General features: G+C 38.1%; 1 protein-coding gene across 2 annotated transcripts in view; it reads right to left on the bottom strand.

Annotated features, from left to right (window-relative positions):
• LOC126249057 (F-box/LRR-repeat protein 6) overlaps positions 1–23,162 on the bottom strand; it is a 241,118-nt gene that overhangs the window by 123,633 nt on the left and 94,323 nt on the right. For both annotated transcript variants that reach the window (XM_049950695.1, XM_049950696.1), the window contains exon 5: positions 20,981–21,109. In XM_049950695.1, the coding sequence (XP_049806652.1) occupies positions 20,981–21,109 (129 nt within the window). The remainder of the gene's footprint in view (positions 1–20,980; positions 21,110–23,162) is intronic.

The raw sequence follows: 23,162 nt of genomic DNA, 5'->3' as shown, positions 1-23,162 counted from the left end.
TGCCGGGTGATAGTTCCTTTCACGCTTTACCCCTGCGTACTCTAGCTCCCCCACACTGCACGTCGAGGAATGTGCGGAACGAAAGCAATATCGCGCATCTCGAGTATTGGCACGTGGTTGACACTGCCACTGAATGCACCGTTCAGAATTGCCACATCTGCACCCACAACCAGTCAGCTCCGGCACAGCATTTCGACCGTCTGCACCCTGTCCATCATATTTGCTACAGGGAGGGGAGGAAGGCCCTTCCGTCCTTGTTTCTGACAACATGGAACCTGCATTTCAGATTTCTGCTACAGGCTCAGTTACACAAGATGCCCAGAGGGCCTGAGGCAGCATCGGCAGGTGCTCGGTATCCACACAGCTGCCGACGAGGAAGGTGCTGCAGAGACAACTGTGGCGGCATCGAGATCCCGGAGATCCACACCCGGTGCCGGGAAGACTAAACGGTTGTAAATAATAAACGACGAGGAGCATTTCTGACCGTGGGTTGCCTTCTTCTGCTGCATCCACATCTGTCACTGGCAGAGAATCGTTCATCCACTCCAATACATCCTGACACCCCATCACAGAACATAAAATGTTTTCAAGCCAAACATTTCTGTAGATGTGAGAACAGTCAGAAGACACAGGGTGCCAAATCTAGAGAACAGAGTTTATGTTCCAACAATGTGCACTTCAAATACTTCCATTTTCTCATTGCCAAACCAACTTTTTGAGCAAATGAAACGGCTTAATGAAAGACGATTCTTTTTGTTCTTTTGAAGAAGAAGAAGAAAAAAAAATAAAGGGGGAAAGGAAGATCAGGGTTTACCCTCCTACCAGCAATGAGGCCATTACAGATGAAGCACGAGCTCGTATCGATTCGAGGACGGGGAAGAAAATCGGCCGGGCATTTTCAAATGAATCGTCACAGCGTATTTTACGGACGTCACAGAAAACCTAAATCGGGATGGTCAGATGTAGATTTGAACTGTCATCCCTTCAAACACGAGTCTAGTCTGCTAACCACTATGCCAACTCCCTAGGCTTTCTTTTACGGTTCGGACCTCTCCTAACACATTATTTCACGGAGATGGATCGAAAGACTTGCATAGTACTTTCCACTATTGTTTTACTTTAAGCAGGGAAGGAATAAGAATAATTTCCTTTGCATCCCAGAAAACACAGACTAGCAGGTGAACTCAGCCTCACCAAATTTAGTGCAGGGTTTCAATTTTCTGGTTTAATTGCAGTTTCATTTATGGAATCATACAGTGGCCCTGTGTCTCATCCAGTTTTAACAAATCAGCACACAAAATCAATAGGACTCTTTTCAAACCAATTTGAACAATACTGAGAAAATTTTTCACATTCGCATTTGATCACTATTCAACAAATGTGGCACCCATCTTGAACAGAATTTCCTCATAGCCAATCATTCATGTAAAATATACCAGATACCTACATCTACATCTACATCTACTTAGATAATTCGCAAGCAACTGTATGATGCGTAGTGGAGGATACCCTGTAGTACTACTTGTCATTTCCTTTCCTATCAAAGCAATTTTCTCACATTACAGATTAAAGGTATATGAGTGGGTGCAACCCAATTCAAGGATGTGCTGAAAAGTAATGTCTTCTAATTTTTAATGTGAAAATATGTGCAGCTTTTTAAATAAAACAAACTTTATTAACATTCTACATCTTTATTCTTCACGTTTACATATTTATTTCTTAACATAGTCACCCTAGCAATGAACACATTTCTCTCAACGAGAGACCAGTTTGTTGATACATTCACTGAAGAATATTTGACTGTGTTGATGGATCACAGCCTCACCTCTGCTTGCACTGATCTATCACTATCAAAGTGGAGTCCTTGAAGGTGTTATTTAAGTTTTGGAAACAGCTGAAAATTGGATGGGACCAAGTCGTAGCTGTATGGAGGACGATCAATGATAGTGGACCTGAGGTATCGGATTGTTATAGGTGTAGCACTTGTGTGTGGTCTGGTGGTGTAATGCTCCATGTGTGGACAAACTTCAAATCTGAAGCCTGGTTACAGCACACTGTTTCTCACACTTCGACATAGTTACGTGACACACTGTCATGTTACACATTACAATTTGGAGCCTTTTAGCAGCAGAGAGCTGTAAATACAAATACATGAAGTATAAAGATGTAGAATGTTAATAATCTTCAAATAATTTATGGGAATGCAGCTGGGTGATGTCATTGACACCAACCAATATTTCGACAGGAGCACAGCCTGGCATTTTCAAGGTGTGTGCGCTCGCTCGCTCGCTCGCTCTCTCTCTCTCTCTCTCTCTCTCTCTCTCTCTCTCTCTCTCTCTCTCTCACACACACACACACACACTCTCTCTCTACAATGAAGTGTGCGCTGATATAAAACTTCCTGGCAGATTAAAACTGTGTGCCTGACCGAGACTTGAACTCAGCACCTTTGCATTTCATGGGCAAGTGTTTTACTGACTGAGCTACCCAAGTATGACTCACGACACGGTGAGACAAGGTACTGGCAGAATTAAAGCTGTTTGGGTGGGTCATGAGCCGTACTTGTGCAGTTCAGTCGGTGGAGCACTTGCCCGAGAAAGACAAAGGTCCCAAGTTTGAGTCTCGGTCCAGCACACAGTTTTAATCTGCAAGGTAGTTTCATATCAGTGCACGCTCCATTGCAGAGTGAAAATCTCATTCTGGAAATATCCTCCAGGCTCTGGCTAAGCCATGTCTCCGCATTATCCTTTCTTCCGTGAGTGCTAGTTCTGCAAGGTCTGCAGGAGAGCCACTGTGAAGTTTGGTAAGTAGGAGACAAGGTACTGGCAGAATAAAAGTTTTACAACCAATCCTGTTCAAAATGCTCCCTGTGTATGGCAGAAAGGCCCTAGAATTTGGTGTCACCTTGGTATTATCATCAATCACCCAGTGCACAGTTGGTCAATAATGCAATCTGTCTTTCACTATAACTATTCTGATGAAAGGTGACTCTAAGATGGGCTAACTCAGTTGACAAACTCTCAGGGTCCGAGATGGGATTCCTCTTCATCTGACTGTGAGTAACATTAGTGCTCTTATGTACTCTGTAGCAAAACAACTTGCTACTCTGTTGTCCCTATAGTAGGCTGGTGTGAGAATCACATTAAGAACTTAGCAGATTTCTTATGTTGAGTAGAGGGAATACTTTTGAATGACTCTGATATTCTAGTAAGTTTTGATGTTATCTCCCTCTCTACACACACGTTCGTCTGTATGATTTGTTACAGTTGATTAAGGTCAGGTTTGGTGCTGAATTAATAAACCTATTTCAACATGTTGATTTCCACTTACTTTTTATTCAATGATCACTTCTATGAGCAAACAGATGGAGTTGTGATGGGCAACCTGTTGTCACCTACTGTTGCCAATTTGTTTATGGAAGATTTCAGGGAATGTGCCTTGGAGATCATGGCTTTGAAACCAGTGTGTTTTTAGAGATATGAAGATGGTGGTGGTGGTGGTTAGTGTTTAACGTCCCGTCAACAACGAGGTCATTAGAGACGGAGTGCAAGCTCGGGTTAGGGAAGGATTGGGAAGGAAATCGGCCGTGCCCTTTCAAAGGAACCATCCCGGCATTTGCCTGAAACGATTTAGGGAAATCACGGAAAACCTAAATCAGGATGGATGGAGACGGGATTGAACCGTCGTCCTCCCGAATGCGAGTCCAGTGTGCTAACCACTGTGCCACCTCGCTCGGTTATGAAGATGATACTTTTGTTGTTTGACCTCATGGCAATGAGAATTTGAATGACTTTTTAGGACACCTGAATTCAATCCACCTGAATATTTGTTTCATGGTGGAGATGGAAAAGGATGGCTGTCTGCCCTTCTCCGATGTTTTGGTCAGAAGGAATGTGGATGGTACATTGGGACATGCCATTTGGAAGAAGTCTACTCAAATTCACTTGTATCTGTAGGTTGATAGTTGTAACCATCTGGCTCAACATGAAGGGGTACTTCCTACCTTAGTTCACAGAACCCATGCCATCTTGGACCCTGATAGTTTGTCAGCTGATTAAGCTCATTTTGAAGTCAGCTTTCATCAGAATGGTTATAGTGATTGGCACCTCAGATGTGCAGTGTGCTATCGATCAACTGTGCACTGGACGAGGGATGATAATATCGAGTCTACAGCCTTTCTGCCTAATGCATAATTATGATGTGAAGTGTGTTTTTCAACCACCATCTAAGATCAGGGTACTATTAGGTTCTGTAAAGGTCGCTCTTGGTTTGTGTAAGGCAGGTTGTGACAATGCAAGCTGGGATATTTTTACTACCCCTCTTGTTTTGCCATCTGCCTCCTTAAAATTCATTTTTTCATTTTTGAATTAATTACCATTAACATACGTGAATATAATCTGAATTTTTGTAACAGAGAAAGATTGGCCCTCAGTTTCAAAGAATATAACACCAGATCTAATTTTGTGCTTAGTTTTATATATGTAATTGATTTTCTTATTTTTTTCAACTATTCCTAGTTAGTATCTTTTGTTATAGGGTGAAATCAGTAATTGTTTCGTAACTTAAATTCTATTGTTGACATATAAACAAATATAAATTCTGTACTAATTATAAACATTTCAGAGATGAAACACTAGTATTCTTAAAGGGTCTATTTGGCTCTATCTGAAAACATGTTAGCAAATCCAGCCCTTCATTAATTCCAAACTAATTGACATGTTTGTCAAAAGTAGTGTTTACATAACTATACATGTTAATCATGCAATGTAAGCTTTCACCGCCGGTATTGTCTTCACTTAAAATTTCCAGGCTGAAAGGCCGTGGTCGAAGTATAAAACTGTCTCCTGACGTTTCATCTCCGACTGCGGGAGACATCCTCGGAGGTAAAGCGGCGAACTGCGAAGAGAACTGGAGGAAGCGCTGAATATATAGGCAGTACAGAGGGCGCCACTGTCGATCACGTGGCGTCGGCTATGAGATTGTCTCTGGTAATGCCAACATTCTCGATTGAAAGTAATCGATCGTCACGCTTGCGGTGCAACGCTGACATCCAAATTTTATCCAGTTTAACACCTTTGTCTTTCCTGTTAAAATTATTACGGTGTTTATCCATCTCGATAGCCTCTCTATACAAGCGTGCATAATAATGCGAGGTTTTTGATACGACGCTCGTCTCGCTGAATTTTATTTCATGATCACCTTCCTGGTAAACATGTTCCGCTATGGCCGATTTATCCGTGTGACCCAGGCGGCAATTCCTCTTATGTTCGACGAGACGGGTGTTCACACTTCTCTTTGTGGTACTGATGTAAACCTGTACACAACTATAAGGAATTTTATATACCCCGGTCTAGCCAAAGGGTGTCGTGCATCTTTTGCCGACCTTAAAAATTCTTTTATTTTCCTAGTGGGTGTGAAAATAGTTTCCACCCCATATTTGCCTAAAACTTTCCCAATGCGATCTGTGACCTTACTAATGAACAGAAGAAAAACTTTGCCCTTGGACGACTAATTCTCTGCCTAGAGCGAAGTGCTCGATCTATATCCTTGCTAGAATAGCCATTCTTGACGAAAGTTGAAAGTAGATCTTCAATCTCATCTTTTAAATAAACAGGTTCACAAAGTTTGTATGCCCTGTCTACCAAAGTTTTCATTACACCTCTTTTTTGTCTAGGGTGGTGGTTTGAATCTTTGTGTAGATAACGATCAGTATGTGTGGGCTTTCGATGCACCTTATGGCCCAGCGTTCTGTCCCGTCGTTTAATCACAGACACATCCAGGAAGTTCAATTGCCCATTCCTTTCCGTCTCCATAGTGAATTGGATTTTCAGATTAATGCTGTTTAAATGTGTCAGGAAGGCATCCAACTCATCTGCTCTGTGTGTCCATACTACGAACGTGTCATCGGCATAGCGATACCAGCTGGCTGGTCTCTTACTGGCAGTCTGCAACGCCCGTTGTTCAAATGTCTCCATAAATAAGTTAGCCACAGCAGGACTGAGAGGACTGCCCATAGCCACGCCGTCAATCTGTTCATAAAAGTTATTATTGTATTGAAGTTTTTTGTAATTGGAGGGAACCAAAATATCATTGATTTTTCCATGATAGTCCTCACTGTTCAGTATGACGGTGGCATTACCCTTGTCTGCATTAAGAACAATAATGTTTTTATCTCCATTTATGTCCCTCAGCGCCTTCCTTTGAGCCTGTGACAAATTACTTTTAGGTGGCATACATGTACGTAAAATCCTAGCCGTTTCCATCCTAATTACGTCAGCGGACTGCTGTGGAAGCTGACAGATACCGGCCTCAATATTTGCTACAATATCCTCTGTGGGTACATTTTGGGGCGTCACAGCAAAATTGCCTCCTTTCGTCTCCGACTGCGGGAGACATCCTCGGAGACGAAACGTCAGGAGACAGTTTTATACTTCGACCACGGCCTTTCAGCCCGGAAGTTTTAAGTGAAGACAATACTGGCCGTGAAAGCTTACATTGCATGATCAAACGCCTTTACGGGGAGGATATGTCAGCATCGGTTCGACGATTTGAAGGAATGCGCAAGAAGAAAGCACAACAACTGTGTACCCTTACCTTCCTGTTACACTGCAGGGACACTTCGACGGTTCCGAAATTTCTGAAGGTGAAGAGGATGTTTCGCTCGGCCCAGGCACATCGTATTTACAACCGTATGGAGTCTGCAATGCTACGTGAGAGGATTCATCAGATGCGGCGAGCACTGGCGGTAACCAGCTCCACTTGTTTCATAATAATATTATGCAGTGTGGTGATTGGAATAAGATTGACAGTCTAACATTCAAAACTATGGAAGCTAGTGCAGAAATATCAGCAAATAGACAGAAGAAGAAGTTCAATAACTTACAGAACAACATTTCTGGAGGTTCAGATGAGGACAATTCTCATTTCTGTACTAGCGAAAGGAGGCAAATTTGCTGTGATGCCCCAAAACGTACCCACAGAGGATATTGTAGCAAATATTGAGGCCGGTATCTGTCAGCTTCCACAGCAGTCCACTGACATAATTAGGATGGAAACAGCGAGGATTTTACGTACATGTAAGCCACCTAAAAGTAATTTGTCACAGGCTCAAAGGAAGGCGCTGAGGGACATAAATGGAGATAAAAACATTATTGTTATTAATGCAGATAAGGGTAATGCCACCGTCATACTGAACAGTGAGGACTATCATGGAAAAATCAATGATATTTTGGTTCCCTCCAATTACAAAAAACTTCAATACAATAATAACTTTTATGAACAGATTGACGGCGTGGCTATGGGCAGTCCTCTCAGTCCTGCTGTGGCTAACTTATTTATGGAGACATTTGAACAACGGGCATTGCAGACTGCCAGTAAGAGACCAGCCAGATGGTATCGCTATGTCCATGACACATTCGTAGTATGGACACACGGAGCAGATGAGTTGGATGTCTTCCTGACACATTTAAACAGCATTAATCCGAAAATCCAATTCACTATGGAGACGGAAAGGAATGGGCAATTGAACTTCCTGGATGTGTCTGTGATTAAACGACGGGACAGAACGCTGGGCCATAAGGTGCATCTAAAGCCCACACATACTGATCGTTATCTACACAAAGATTCAAACCACCACCCTAGACAAATAAGAGGTGTAATGAAAACTTTGGTAGACAGGGCGTACAAACTTTGTGAACCCGTTTATTTAAAAGATGAGATTGAAGATCTACGGTCAACTTTCGTCAAGAATGGCTATTCTAGCAAGGATATAGATTGAGCACTTCGCTCTAGGCAGAGAATTAGTCGTCCAAGGGCAAAGTTTTTCTTCTGTTCATTAGTAAGGTCACAGATCGCATTGGGAAAGTTTTAGGCAAGTATGGGGTGGAAACTATTTCCACAACCACTAGGAAAATAAAAGAATTTTTAAGGTCGGCAAAAGATGCACGACACCCTTTGGCTACACCGGGGGTATATAAAATTCCTTGTAGTTGTGGACAGGTTTACATCGGTACCACAAAGAGAAGTGTGAACACCCGTCTCGTCGAACATAAGAGGAATTGCCGCCTGAGTCACACGGATAAATCGGCCGTAGCGGAACATGTTTACCAGGAAGGTGATCATGAAATAAAATTCAGCGAGACGAGCGTCGTATCAAAAACCTCGCATTATTATGCACGCTTGTATAGAGAGGCTATCGAGATTGATAAACACCGTAATAATTTTAACAGGAAAGACAAAGGTGTTAAACTGGATAAAATTTGGATGTCAGCGTTGCACCGCAAGCGTGACGATCGATTACTTTCAATCGAGAATGTTGGCATTACCAGAGACAATCTCATAGCCGACGCCACGTGATCGACAGTGGCGCCCTCTGTACTGCCTATATAATCAGTGCTTCCTCCAGTTCTCTTCGCAGTTCGCCGCTTTACCTCCGAGGATGTCTCCCGCAGTCGGAGACGAAACGTCAGGAGACAGTTTTATACTTCGACCACGGCCTTTCATCCAGGAAGTTTGAGGTGAAGAATATACATGTTAACTTCATCATTTAAACAAATAATTGGGCTTAATCTTGTAGTATAAGAAACTGTTAAAAAGACGGAATTTTTCGATGTATTCAGTTAATTTAATCTATCATATTCCTTGCAGTTGTGGCATGTCATATACTGGTCAGACTATCAAGATTGTTGAGGACCGGTGTACTGAACACAAGCGGCACACACACTTACAACAGCCGAGCAAATCCGCCACTACAGAATATTGGCATTTCCTTGGCACCGGTCATGCTATGGAATATAACAACACAGAGATTCTGGCATGCACCTCCAGCTATTGGGATAGTGTTATTAAGGAAGCTGTTGGAATTAAATTAGCAAGTATCCTTATAAATAGAGACAATGACTGCATGGAATCCTGCTCTCTCCCTTGTAAAAAAATAAAATAAAATAAAATAAAAAAACAGAAGGACAGAGTTTATGCCACTCACATATTGATGATTAATTTCACTATCAATAACTTCTGATGTCGGTTATCTTTGGAGTGTGATGGTGCTAGGTTTATTCTGTGTGTGTGTGTGTGTGTGTGTGTGTGTGTGTGTGTTTTATCTTTTTGGAGATTTTCTGAAAATTAAGGCTTTAAATTCTCTTGCACAGCATTTACTTGGTGCAGTTTTGACTTGAAAATGGCAGGGTGTGCTCGTGTCAAAATATCAGCGATTGTCGGTGATATTACCTGGCTGCATTTCTGCGAGATATTCGAACATTGTACATGTGGGGAGAAACTCGAGTCTCACAATGTTATTAACATTTGTTTTATTTAAAATGCATTGAGAGTTTTCACATAAAAAGTTTTCACATAAAAAGTTAGAATTCATTATTTTTCCACACACCCTCATAGTTTACAAGACAGGGAAGTTCATCAGGCACGGATCAAATCCACTTACCAGATTAATAACCATACATCTGGCATACTGGCCAGTCTGAGAGTAGCAGTCTCCTTCTCTTTTTAGTTAATGCTTGGCTGATCTGCAATCTTCATCTCAATAGACATGACAGACACAGAACAAAGTTTACTTGATTCACAAACACATGCCACACACAACCAACTACAGGAGGACCTTCAGTTTAATGTGGGTTCCAAAGCATGATGCAGCTAATCATTTTACACATACACACAAACCATTGCCAGTGCCCTAGGTGAAAGATGACAGAACAAATTCTGGCACTGAATGAGAACTGAACTATGGACCTGGGATTTGTGCTGTGCCACCTACCTATTTAGTCATCAAGTCACACCTGATATGGTGCTTCGAGATTTTTCACATAAAAAGTTCCGATGCACTATTTATCCACCGCCCTCATTTCAAATATCTTTAAGTACCATTTCTTCAAGGCCAAAGCAAACATTTCCTAAATTTCTTAATGAGTGATTGTAGTTTTGTGCCATCCACTTCATGGATCATCTTACAAATAAATATGGCCATGCTTGAAATCAGACACCGAATGAGAGGCATAGTGATTGGGAAATGCTGGGACCATTTCTTGGGAAAGGAAATGGCCAATTTTCATCCCCATATTTCCCCAATCCAAGTTCACACTCCATCTCTAACATCCTCATCATCAACAGGATGATAAAACTTTAATCTTACTTATTTATTTGAATTCGGTTGCCCATGTCTTAACTGTTGGAAATAAAGACGCAGATGGGTCAATCTATATGAAGTGGTCCAGTGATGGTTGCTTGACCATTTTTACATATTTTTATTTTTTTTATATGTAATTGCCCTATATTTGAGAAGTTCAAATAGGTTTTAAAATAATTTATCTTGCACCTTTACTGGATGGCAGCCATTTTTATTTGTAGGCGCACGATTTTTCAGTCTGGAGACATTAGCGAAAATTTGAATATCTCTGCACTGGGTTAAGTTACAACATTGAAATTGACATGATTGTTTTTAGAAAAGTGTCCTCTACAACATTGTCTATTACAGAAAATACCCTAAATTCAAAAATAACGAGTCAAAATGACCTCCAAAGTTTGGTATCCAAATATTCAAAAATCCAATTTTACGCCCAAAAATAACAAACAAGGAGTGATTTATGAGAGTCTATTTTTTCCTATAGTTAGATATCATACACTACTAGCCTTATATAGAGCAAGAACAAATACAAATGTTTCTGTAATATTGTATGAATTTTTGAAATTTGAAAATTTTCATTTTTTGTAATGTTTGGGGTTAGTTATCTCAAGTCGGACTGAATCTAAAAATATGATTCTTGCACTGTTTGTACACTTATATGATTTTTACTGTAAATTTCAATATTGATATCTGACTGTGAACAACGATATCAATTTTTGAAAATGAGGAAATAATTCACATTACTCAACAAACTGATCTTATGGCTGTTGCCAACTTAAATGGTTTATTGTTTCATTGTAATAAAATTTAATTGTGACATACATTTCGTTAACACTATCACCCCATATTCATTTAGTTTATTTATTTTTAATAATGCAATATTAAACAACAGGAGCTTTCACTTTTCTTCTATGGTAATAAAAATGCCCATTTACGTTTAGGTTTATTGTCAACAAAGAAGTACATTATTGCTGGGTGTGGGATTGTTGTAGTCAGTCTGTTGTAAAACCTCTGTTAGAGTGGATGTACATACTTCATCGAGAGTGTGGAATGTGTTATGTCCTTTGTCCGGTGTGTAATTTGTAATTCATTTTGCAAGATTAACTAGAATTCAATAACATGGATGAATAGTGCTCTGTTGCACAGATAGCAAGTGAAGTGTGTCACAAAACAGTTTACAGTTCAGTTTCAAAAACTTAAAAAATGTCAATGACTTGGATGAAGTTAGACAAACTTTGTTTAAATTTAAAGTAAGTTCCTCTGTAACATCAGTGTGTGAGTATCATGAGAAGAAATATATTCTGAAGTACAACCATATTTTTGGAAGAAAGAGCTGTGATCCATTTAAAGCTCATAAAAAGCCTACTACTAAAGGTTTGAGGGAAATAAAACTTGAACATTTGTCCTTGTTATGTGAGAATGAAACAGCTTCCCAAGTGAAACGTAATGTGATTCCTGGAAATTCCCTCTGCCCAAACTGTTACTCAAAATTATTTGTTGTGAATCCAGAAGCAGAATCATGTAAACTTGTTAATGACATTTATATTCCTAATGAGGAAGCTGTTAGCATATTGGATTTTGCTTGTTGTAAGTCAGACATATCTCTTGCTTAAAAAATAATAAAATTAAGTAGCAGAAAAAGAAAAGCAGCAATTGAAAATAAGGTACAACAAATTTCAGACAAAATTAGAAAAGACTTGGAATAATGCTTTAATAATACAGATATCAACATTATTTATAAAGAAGAAGAAAACCTACCAATAGCATCATTTGACACTGAATATTTTAGCTTAATAGAGAAATTAAAAATTAAATGTTCAGTGACATCTACAGAGGGAAAAGTTAAAATTTTAAGTATGCTCCCTGACTCATGGCCAAGAGAAAAAATAGTTCATGAATTCAACGTTTCTCATCGTTTGGTTAAACTAACCCAAAAATTAGTGAAAGAGCAAGGCAGTCTTCCAGTTTTAGGAAAGAAGAAAGGAGTAGGTATACGTGAAGAAACAATTAAAAAGATCTAGCAGTTTTTTGAAGATGATGAAAACAGTAGAATGTGCCCAGGTTGCAAAGATAGCAAAAAGAGTTGTTATAAATGGAGTTAAAGTAACAAAGCAGAAACGACTAGTGCTGTCAAATTTAAATGAACTTAATGTAGCTTTCAAAAATTCTCATCCTGAATGCAAAATTGGAAGGTCAAAATTTTGTGACCTCTTCCATAAGTGATGTATTTTGGCTGGATCCTGTTTGTTTATATCATCAAAATGTCAAACTGATGATTGCGGGTGCAAAACTCAGTGACCTTAACTACAAAGAGTTACTAGATTTAATGGTCTGTGACACTAACAGTTATGACTGCATGATGAGTTTGTGTAATAAATGCCCTGGTAAGGAAACCGTTATTAAATTGTTTCACAAATATGATGAGGAAATGCCAGACAGAATTACCTTCAAACAGAGGGTCACAACTGCCAGGACAGAAATGATAACAGTGGTTAAATCTCAGGAAGAGTATTTGGAATCTGTAACTGATAACTTACAAAAACTCAAAAGTCACCACTATGTTTCTAAAACACAAAGTACGTTTTTAAAGGACAAAAAAGCACAACTTCATCAAACTGAATGCATAGTGCTAGCTGATTTTGCAGAAAATTTTACATTTGTGATTCAGGATGAAGATGGCGGCAATTGAGAAGTTTAGTGAATTTGTGCCTCCAGTTATTTCAAATTTTCAAATGCCTCCAGTTATTTCGAATTTTCAAATGTTATCCGTCATCAATAGCAAGAAGATGATCAACAAAAGTGCTTCGCAAAGTTTCAAGTCTAGTGCCACGCAAAAAACTTGCAGTGAAAAATCATCCCGATCAAAATGTAAGTGTGTAACATGTGGAGTCCATCCTGACAAAGCAAAACTAGTTGAAACTATTAATTCGTTGCAAGAAATTGTGTGCAGATCCTTGGCAGAAAACAAAGTGTTAGCTGATAGACTCAAATGTCTTGAAAATGATCATAGAAAACTAAAAACCGCTGAGCAGGGCGTAAGTGAATTCGACAGAAATAAAGTGTACACAGTGACCGAAGATTCCGTCGCCATTTCGAGTTTTCCAATACATTATGGGTGTACCAGTAACGCTAACCATAGCACAATCATTCCGTCGTCTTTAGTAATAAATTCTCCTGCCGTGCTCCAAAAAATGGTAGGCCTACCTACAAAAGATCAAATCGTGCACCATCTGAAAAAAAAAGCCTGTTATTAAGCAAAATGTGGAACCTCTCGAGCCAAAACCGTCACTCGTAAACAGAAGCAAAGTAAATTCAACATTCAAGATGACAGTTAATTTAACTAACACCACAAATGCAGCAAGAAGAATAAACGTATGTTTAATGGGTGATAGTCATCTTAGAGGCCTTGCACACGAAATAAAAAGCGTAAACAGTGAAGTAAATGCTTCAGGTTTTATTAAACCTGGCGCTCGTCTTGACCAAGTGCTTTCAACTGTAAACAATATCTCTCGAAAGACAATGAAGGGAGACTTCATTGTAATATGTGGTGGTGCAAATGACGTCGCACACAACGATGGTTTGCATGCTGTTAATGCCCTAAAATCTGCTCTAAACCATCTAAATGACTCAAACGTCATTGTTCTCAATATTCCACACAGGTATGACTTGCCTCAATTCTCGTGTGTAAACAGGGCAGTAGCATATACAAACAGTGAATATGTGGAAATTTGCAACCGTTACGCAAATATACAAATGGTTAACGTGCAACATTTTAGTAGAGATCTTTACACCACCCATGGACCTTCACTTCAATCGGCGTGGAAAAAGTCACTTAGCGTCCATTATTTGTGAAATCGTCGTAAATGCTAGGAACAACGTATACTCAAAACACACAGATTCGAAGAGTGAGTGCTCCACAACACAAGAAGATTGCAGGAATGGGTATAGACAGACAACATTGGACAAATGGCTGCTGAAAACACCAGGTAAAGCTGGTTCTTCCCAGGCTCCCAGTACATGGAAACAGACCAACTTGAATCAATGGATAGTGAAAAATACCAAACCCACTCTGTCAACTGATATTTCTTTTTTAGGGATAAATGTATAAGTGGTTCTGGTAGGGTGACACGTCCATCAAGCGTTCAACAATCCAAACTCACTTTCAAATTAATTCAGCAGAACTTTCAAAGTCTCAGCAATAAGCACAACGAGTTGGATACCATTGCAGCAATTGACAACCCTGATTATTTTAGTTATAAGTGAACACTGGTACACAGATGAGCTAATTAGTGTATGTAAGCCACTTTCCATGATCTTTTGCTCTGCCTTCAGTAGAAAAGAGAAACGTGGTGGCGGTGTTGCTATCTTTGCAGCCAGTGGTAGTAATTATAGTGTAATAGATGTAAGTGCTTTCAGCATTGACGGTGTAATAGAACTAGCAGCAATTAATTATAAGTGGGGGAAAGAGAACTTCATTATTATAGGCCTATACAGACCTCCATCTGGTAGCCTAGATAGTTTCTTTGATGTTCTTAATGACCTGCTTGTTGACATTGACAGTAAACACTGCAATAAAAATGGCTGGGTTAACATAATACTAACTGGAGATATAAACATTGACTTGCTGTCCAATGACTCTGTATCCAAAAAACTAATGCTAATACTAGCTCAATTTAACTTAGCATTTCTGATAAACGAGCCCACTAGAGAGGTCAATAGTCTAAAATCATGCATTGACAACATTGTAACTAACATGCAGTGCATCAGTTCTGAAGCTTGCCATTTCTGACCACCAAGCAGTAAAGGTATTGATAGAAGCTGAAAATCTTCATGTCAATAGAAAAGAGAAACAATATGTGACAAAAAGAATGACCAATGACGACAATTTTAAATATTTCAACAGTTTGCTAAAAAGCCTACAATGGGGTGAAAAAAACAGCATTACTTTCAGTGAGTTTTCATCAGATTTTTATTATTGCTTCAATGTCTCATGTCCAGAAATGACCTTTGCAGTAAATGACTGCAAAAAGCTACAAAAAAATAACTGGATAAATCATGAAGTAAAAACAGCAAGAGAGAAACTTAGACTTTTCCAATATGCAATGATAAATAATAACAATAATAATAGACTAAAGGTAGAATTTAAGAACTATCAGGAGTACTATAAAGATCTTCTGCTAGAAACTAAAAGTAAATATATAGCCACAATGTTAAGAAACTCTACTAACACAGGTTTAGCTGTTTGGAAAGTAATAAATAGCTTTAGGGATTGTAAGGACAGATCAACAAGTGATTTTACTATAAACCATAAAGGGCATATCATGAAATGTCAATGTCAGATTGCAAATGTTTTTAATGAGTACTTTTCTTCTGTTGGAAAATCTGTCAATGACCATTTTAAGAATCTTCAGTATAGATATAGGGGCATTCCAATCAAACAAAGCATATACTTGGCCCCAACCAATAACAAGGAAGTCAAAAACATAGTAATGTCATTAAAAAGTACAAAATCAGCAGGCTATGATGGACTGTCTATCAGTACACTGAAAAGATGCATAGACAACATATCTGATGCCATGGCCACAGCAGTAAATGATGTAATTGCATCAGGTTGTTTCCTAGATAGTCTAAAGACAGCACAAGTAACCCCGATTCACAAGAAAGGTGATAAATCTAAAATTGAAAACTACCGCCCCATCTCAATCTTACCTGCATTTTCTAAGGTAGTTGAGAAAGTTATTTATACTAGACTAATGACACTCCTGAGTCAACACAATTTAATGTTTGAAAATCAGAATGGCTTTATGAAAAACAAGTCAGCATCAGTAGCATCAGCACAATTAATAGACAAAATAATAACGGCCACAGAGAACGAGGAGTATGTAACTGGAGTGTTCCTCGATCTAGAAAAAGCTTTTGATGGTGTCAACATCAGCGTATTACTTGACAAGCTGTCGAACCTGGGTATCAGAGGAACTGGCTAAGAGCTAATAAAATCGTATATGAGCAATAGAAAACAATTTGTCTTGCTTAAAACAAACAGTGGGTCTTACAAATCTAAAATTACTGATATCAAATATGGAGTGCCTCAAGGTTCTGTCTTGGGACCCCTTCTTTTCTTGATTTATGTTAATGATATACAGTATTGTTCTCCTAACTGTACAAAAATATTGTATGCAGATGACACATCAGTAGTGTGTAAACACAAAGACTATGAGAGTCTGGAGGTACAGTGCAACAGTGTAACTAATGAAAGCCATCTAAATGTAAGTGCTTCAAAGACTGTAAGGACACAAATAGAATTTAACATGAAATTATCCATAGGAAATGACATTGTAAAAAAGGAAAAATGGACAAAGTTCTTGGGAATTACAATCCAGGACAGCCTCAAATGGGACACGCATATCGATTCCTTAGCACGTAAGCTGTCGAAGAATGTGTTTGCTGTAAATATGATTAGCAAATATTGTAAGGACATGTGTGTACTAAAAACTGCTTATCGTGCCCTATTCTCATCAAACTTAAACTATGCTGTAGAAATATGGGGTGCAACAACTCGAGCCAACCTAAGTACATTATTAATACTACAGAAAAAAGTTATCAGAATTATTTGTGGTGCCAAACCTCGAGAATCGTGTCGGAATCTGTTCCCAAAATTAGGTGTGCTTACCATTATAGGTGTATACATATTGAAAGTTATATTGCTTGTGAAAACAATAAATCCGAATTTCAACTGTGACCTGCACCAGTATGATACAAGGCAAAAGTTCAGATACCATGTAAATAGCCACAGAACAGCTTTATATGAAAAAAAATGCACTTCATGCTGGGCTGAAGCTAGCCAATGCCCTACCAAAAAGTCTCACAACCCTTCCTACTAACAAATTAAAAGATCATCTAAAAAGAATTCTAATTGAAAACCCTTTTTATTCCCTAGACGAGTATTATATCTGTATGAAAAGTGCTTCATAAGTATTTCAAACTCATAGTTTTAAGTAACCTGTAACTAATATAATGTTGATAAAAACAATATTTGAAATATCGTGATTGTATACTACCAAATGTAAAATCCATCAAAATGTAAAATTTATTAATACAAACAAATCTTTAGTTTGTAATTTATTAACTGACGTATTCAGAAGAATAATCTGTATGATGTCATGAACCTGTATTATTTCTAGGGATTGTATTTGATTATTCGATGTTGAATAAATATTATTATTATTATAATTATTATTATTAAATACAAGGGTACCACTGGGTCAATGACCAGGCAACAGTGCATCCATTTATTCTCTACTTTAAAAATGAGAAAGATGAAGTTTGCAGTTCTTCAATTTGCATTCTAAGTGACTACATGGAGCACAACACTTTGGCTGTACATGTGTTTCAAAAGTACATAATAAATTACATTAAAAAATTTTCCCAAGGTTGAGAAGGAGTAGTCAGTATAAGAACAAAAAGAATTTTTCAAATCTGTGCAACCACAAAGTAGACTTTCGGTTGGAGGCTGAATGGCACTTTTTTGCATCTTGCCACGGTAAAAATGCATGTGATGGAGTAGGAGGTACAACAAAACGTGAAGAAGAAGTGGTTCTGCATATGAAAACCACACTTCAAAGCAGATTTGAAAAGTGTATAGCAATAAAAGCAACAAAGCATTTCCACATTCCTTGGCACTCCAAAAAACCTAGTTCGATGCTATGTAACATCAGAAACCGAAATTGTTGAGGATCATTGTGTCAGTAAAATTACATCTCTGTCTTTAACATTGCATGACATAGTTTATGATGGACAGTGGTAGCCTGCAGAGGTTGAAAGAATAAATTTGGAAAACAATTATGTTTTTGTGCATTTTTACCATCCTGCTGGCCCAAGTAATCTACTAATGACAAAGTTTGGATACCAATTAAAAATGTTTTAAGGAAACTTTCAGTGCTTGAACTTACCACAGAAACTGGGAGGTCTTATTCTATATTACAGAAGCTGTCTGAAGAAACAAGTGTTCTTAACATTCACCACCAGGTTTAGGAACAGTCGCGTCATGAAGGATGTTCATTGAAAATACTTATTTTATGTCAAAATAATATAAATGTTAATTTCAGTGATGTTTTCACTTTTTGTATATAATTCAGTACCTTACTTCAATAATAATTGATTATATCCCGCCAATATCACACATGAATAGGCAAAAGCCATAAGATCAGTTGTAGAGTAATGTGAATTATCTCTTCATTTTCAAAAATTCATATCTTTGTTCACAGTCAGATATCAATGTTGAAGTTTTTACAGTACATTGCTATCATATTGGTGTACAAACTGTGCAAAAATCATATTTTTATATTCAGTTCCACCTGAGATAACTAACCCCAAACTTTACAAAACATGAAAATTTTCAAATTTCAAAAATTTATAAAAAATTAAGGAAACATTTGTAAGTGTTTTTGCTCTAGATGAGGCTAGTAGTGTATGATCTCTAACTATAGGAAAAAAATAGACTCTCATAAATCACTCCTTGTCTGTTATTTCTGGGCCTAAAAAGTGGATATTTGAAAATTTGGATACCAAACTTTGGAGATCATTTTGACTGGTTATTTTTGAATTTAGGGTATTTTGTGTAACAGACAATGTTGTAGAGGACACTTTTCTAAAAACAATCATGTCAACTGTAATGTTGTAACTTAACCCAGTGCAGGGATATTCATATTATGGCTAATGTTTCTAAACCGAAACATCGTCACACGCTTACAAACGAAAATGGCCGTCATTCAGTAAAGGTGATAGGTAACATTTTTTAAAAAACTGTTTTGAACTTCTCAATTATAGGGTAATCACATATAAAAAATTAAAATATTTAAAAATGGTCAAGCAACCAACTTAATTTTTATTGGACCACTTCATTTGGATTGACCCCTACTCATAAAAGTCTGGAAGAATTTCCATTACCAATAAACTGCCAAAAATGAAAAGAACTTGACGACTGCTTAGTATCCATTTAAATGAAAAGTACATAACACCACTGGCCACTGGATTACTCTACTGTAAAACGTGTATCAACATACCAGAAACTCAATTTCATTTATATCAGTGTCTTGTCAGTGCCAGACTTTTTCCTTTGTACTCATATAATATCTTGAAAATAGTGAGCATCAGTTAACAAATTGAAATTGATTAACAAAAATTCAGAATCACTTTAATATTTTTCTATAGAGTAAGTAAAACAGATATTCTATCTGAACATTATGTGGCTATTATATTTTTCTAGGGAGCTTAAGAGTGCTTTACAGCTAAGAGACTGACACTCAACTGCAGTAAAATGTGATGGGTTTGTCCTTCTGATGTCCACTATGGAAACATGGTTAGTGAAGCAGAAGACACCAGATTTCTGGTACTCAGAGTATATGGAAAGTTTTTGAAGGTACATAGCCACAACTTCCTGTATATGCTGACTGCTGCTACCTTTATGATTTGGATGTTAAACACAGTCAACATTGGCAACACAGTCAACATTGGCAATAGTCAATCCTTGGGTTAATGTTTGCAGAAAATCAGTTTCTATCCCAAAAGCCAGCACAGCCATCGGTGGGATTATCTCACCAACTTCCCATAGGCCTCTGCTAAACATTCCGAAGATTCTTACAGTGTTACTGTGTGCATTGCTGTGCAGCATACATTTTCAAAAGGTAAAGTGCACGTGTTCAAACACAAATTACTGGACTTTCTCCAGGCAAACTTCTCCATTTCTTGCAGGAGCAGTTTTGGAAAATTAATTGTGTTACGGCAATGGCAAGTCACTGAAATTACTTGGAAGTAGAGAAAAAAGCGATATAATTGCCTAGGCTTCTGTGGCCCGAGTTTTCTGGGTACGGTGCCAAGCCATATTGTAAAATAACAATCACTGGATAAAACTGATGTTTTGGTCATTGTTACAGTGGCCTTCTTATGTGTCTGCCGGTCAACAAAAAGACCCAGAAGAAGGCCACAGTAACCTCGGCCAGAATTTCATTTTTATCCACCGATAATCATTTTATGGCATGATGCAGTACTATATGGAGAAAATTTTTATGTAGAAAAGGAAAAAAATGTTCACGTAAACATCAATTCGGTCATATTTAACTGGTCTAGCTATAGTGGTTTGAGATTTCTCTGATTTTTTTCCAAATCAGTCAAGGAAAATGCTAGGTTAATACTTAAAATAAGAGAAAGGCAACCACTCACACAGCAGACTGATGACTGGAACACAGAGACACAGGCAACCACTGACATACAGCAGACTGATGACTGGAACACAGAGACACGTAACAGGAAACAGGATTCACACTAGCTTTCAAGCTCACTCTTTTTGTCACAAAATTACACATGTTCACAAACATAACTACACAGACACCTAAAAGTACTCTTCTATGGCCCTCGTTAGAGTTACCTGTTACGTGTCTAATTTCTCCATGCTTCGGTCTCTAAAGGTGAGTGGTTGCCTTTTCCTTATTTTACGTATTGCTCCATCCAGGAATTTGTATTAGTGTTGTAAAATGCTGAGTTGCTTGCTACTGACTGAATATGACCAACACATTTCCCATTCCTTGAGCATTATTCAGCTTTTTCAGAACATAGTACAATCTTATGCTGACTAATTACTACCATTATTGTCACTGTTATTTTCACTGTGGCATTTTATACTTCACTGTGTACACACTGAAATTCTGAGTATGTGATGATATATTCCATGATCATGTACCAGACAGAGAGATTCTATGGAATAACAATTAAGTACTTTATATTGCAAGTTTCTTATGAAATCAAGCAAACTACTATGCAACAGATAAAAGAATTCATTTCCTTACTTACAGACAAAGCAATAATGATCTGTGAAAGGCCACACATTGTGTTGTTTGATAACACCAAATGTGTCAGTCTATGAGTCATAATTTGAAGAACAGATGTATATGACTGTGCTGGGACAACTTTACCATCACTCTGAAAATAAAATAATAATAATAATAATAATAATAATAATACACAGTTACACCAATGACATTTGTTATGTAATTAACAACACATATAATTAATAGGGAATTCATAGAAAAACAAAAAAATCAAATGATGAATGAGAGAAAGAGAAACTACTCAGTACATGCAAATTAAAGAAGTATTCACTGAAAAATTAAAATTGTGTTTGGAATTATTCTAACTAGATCTATGAACTCTGCAAAAATAAATTCAAAATGCATGACTCTTTATGTTCATAACTGATAGTATTTGTCTCAATAGCATAACAATGTTGTTCCACAGAAGGCAACAGTACTGAATAAATCCTAAAACATAGTACTGTTGGTAATGTGTGCTTATGTCATGTGGTGTAGACAACTGTGCAGGGCAGACCAAATGGAAGACCAACTGACTCCGAAATGGCACCGTATTTAAACATAAAAACATTTGATAATGATGGATGAATATCAAGAGCTCAGATGGAAACCCAGTTCTAAGCAAAGAAGGGAAAGCACAAAGGAGGAAGGAGTATATAGAGGGTCTATACAAGGGCGATGTATTTGAGGACAATATTATGGAAATGGAAGAGGATGTAGATGAAGATGAAATGGGAGATATGATACTGCGTGAAGAGTTTGACAGAGCACTGAAAGACCTGAGTCGAAACAAGGCCCCGGGAGTAGATAACATTCCATTAGAACTACTGACAGCCTTGGGAGAGCCAGTCCTGACAAAACTCTACCATCTGGTGAGCAAGATGTATGAGACAGGCGAAAAACCCTCAGACTTCAAGAAGAATATAATAATTCCAATCCCAAAGAAAGCAGGTGTTGACAGATGTGAAAATTACTGAACTATCAGTTTAATAAGTCACAGCTGCAAAATACTAACGCGAATTCTTTACAGATGAATGGAAAAACTAGTAGAAGCCGACCTCGGGGAAGATCAGTTTGGATTCCGTAGAAATATTGGAACACGTGAGGCAATACTGACCCTACGACTTATCTTGGAAGAAAGATTAAGGAAAGGCTAACCTACATTTCTAGCATTTGTAGACTTAGAGAAAGCTTTTGACAATGTTGACTGGAATACTCTCTTTCAGATTCTGAAGGTGGCAGGGGTAAAATACAGGGAACGAAAGGCTATTTACAATTTGTACAGAAACCAGATGGCAGTTATAAGAGTTGAGGGGCATGAAAGGGAAGCAGTGGTTGAGAAGGGAGTGAGGCAGGGTTGTAGTCTCTCCCCGATGTTATTCAATCTGTATACTGAGCAAGCAGTGAAGGAAACAAAAGAAAAATTTGGAGTAGGTATTAAAATCCATGGAGAAGAAATAAAAACTTTGAGGTTTGCTGATGACATTGTAATTCTGTCAGAGACAGCAAAGGACTTGGAAGAGCAGTTGAATGGAATGGATAGCGTCTTGAAAGGGGGATGTAAGATGAATATCAACAAAAGCAAAACGAGGATAATGGAATGTAGTCGAATTAAGTCGGGTGATGCTGAGGAAATTAGATTAGGAAATGAGACACTTAAAGTAGTAAAGGAGTTTTGCTATTTGGGGAGCAAAATAACTGATGATGGTCGAAGTAGAGAGGATATAAAATGTAGACTGGCAATGGCAAGGAAAGAGTTTCTGAAGAAGAGAAATTTGTTAACATTGAGTATAGATTTAAGTGTCAGGAAGTCGTTTCTGAAAGTATTTGTATGGAGTGTAGCCATGTATGGAAGTGAAACGTGGACGATAAATAGTTTGGACAAGAAGAGAATAGAAGCTTTCGAAATGTGGTGCTACAGAAGAATGCTGAAGATTAGATGGGTAGATCACATAACTAATGAGGAGGTATTGAATAGGATTGGGGAGAAGAGAAGTTTGTGGCACAACTTGACTAGAAGAAGGGATCGATTGGTAGGACATGTTCTGAGGCATCAAGGGATCACCAATTTAGCATTGGAGGGCAGCGTGGAGGGTAAAAATCGTAAAGGGAGACCACGAGATGAATACACGAAGCAGATTCAGAAGGATCTAGGTTGCAGTAAG

The sequence above is a fragment of the Schistocerca nitens genome, chromosome 3 (assembly GCF_023898315.1).
Source record: "Schistocerca nitens isolate TAMUIC-IGC-003100 chromosome 3, iqSchNite1.1, whole genome shotgun sequence".
Lineage (NCBI taxonomy): Eukaryota > Metazoa > Arthropoda > Insecta > Orthoptera > Acrididae > Schistocerca > Schistocerca nitens.
The sequence above is the reverse complement of the archived record's forward strand: the minus strand, read 5'-3'. Positions and strand labels throughout refer to the sequence as shown.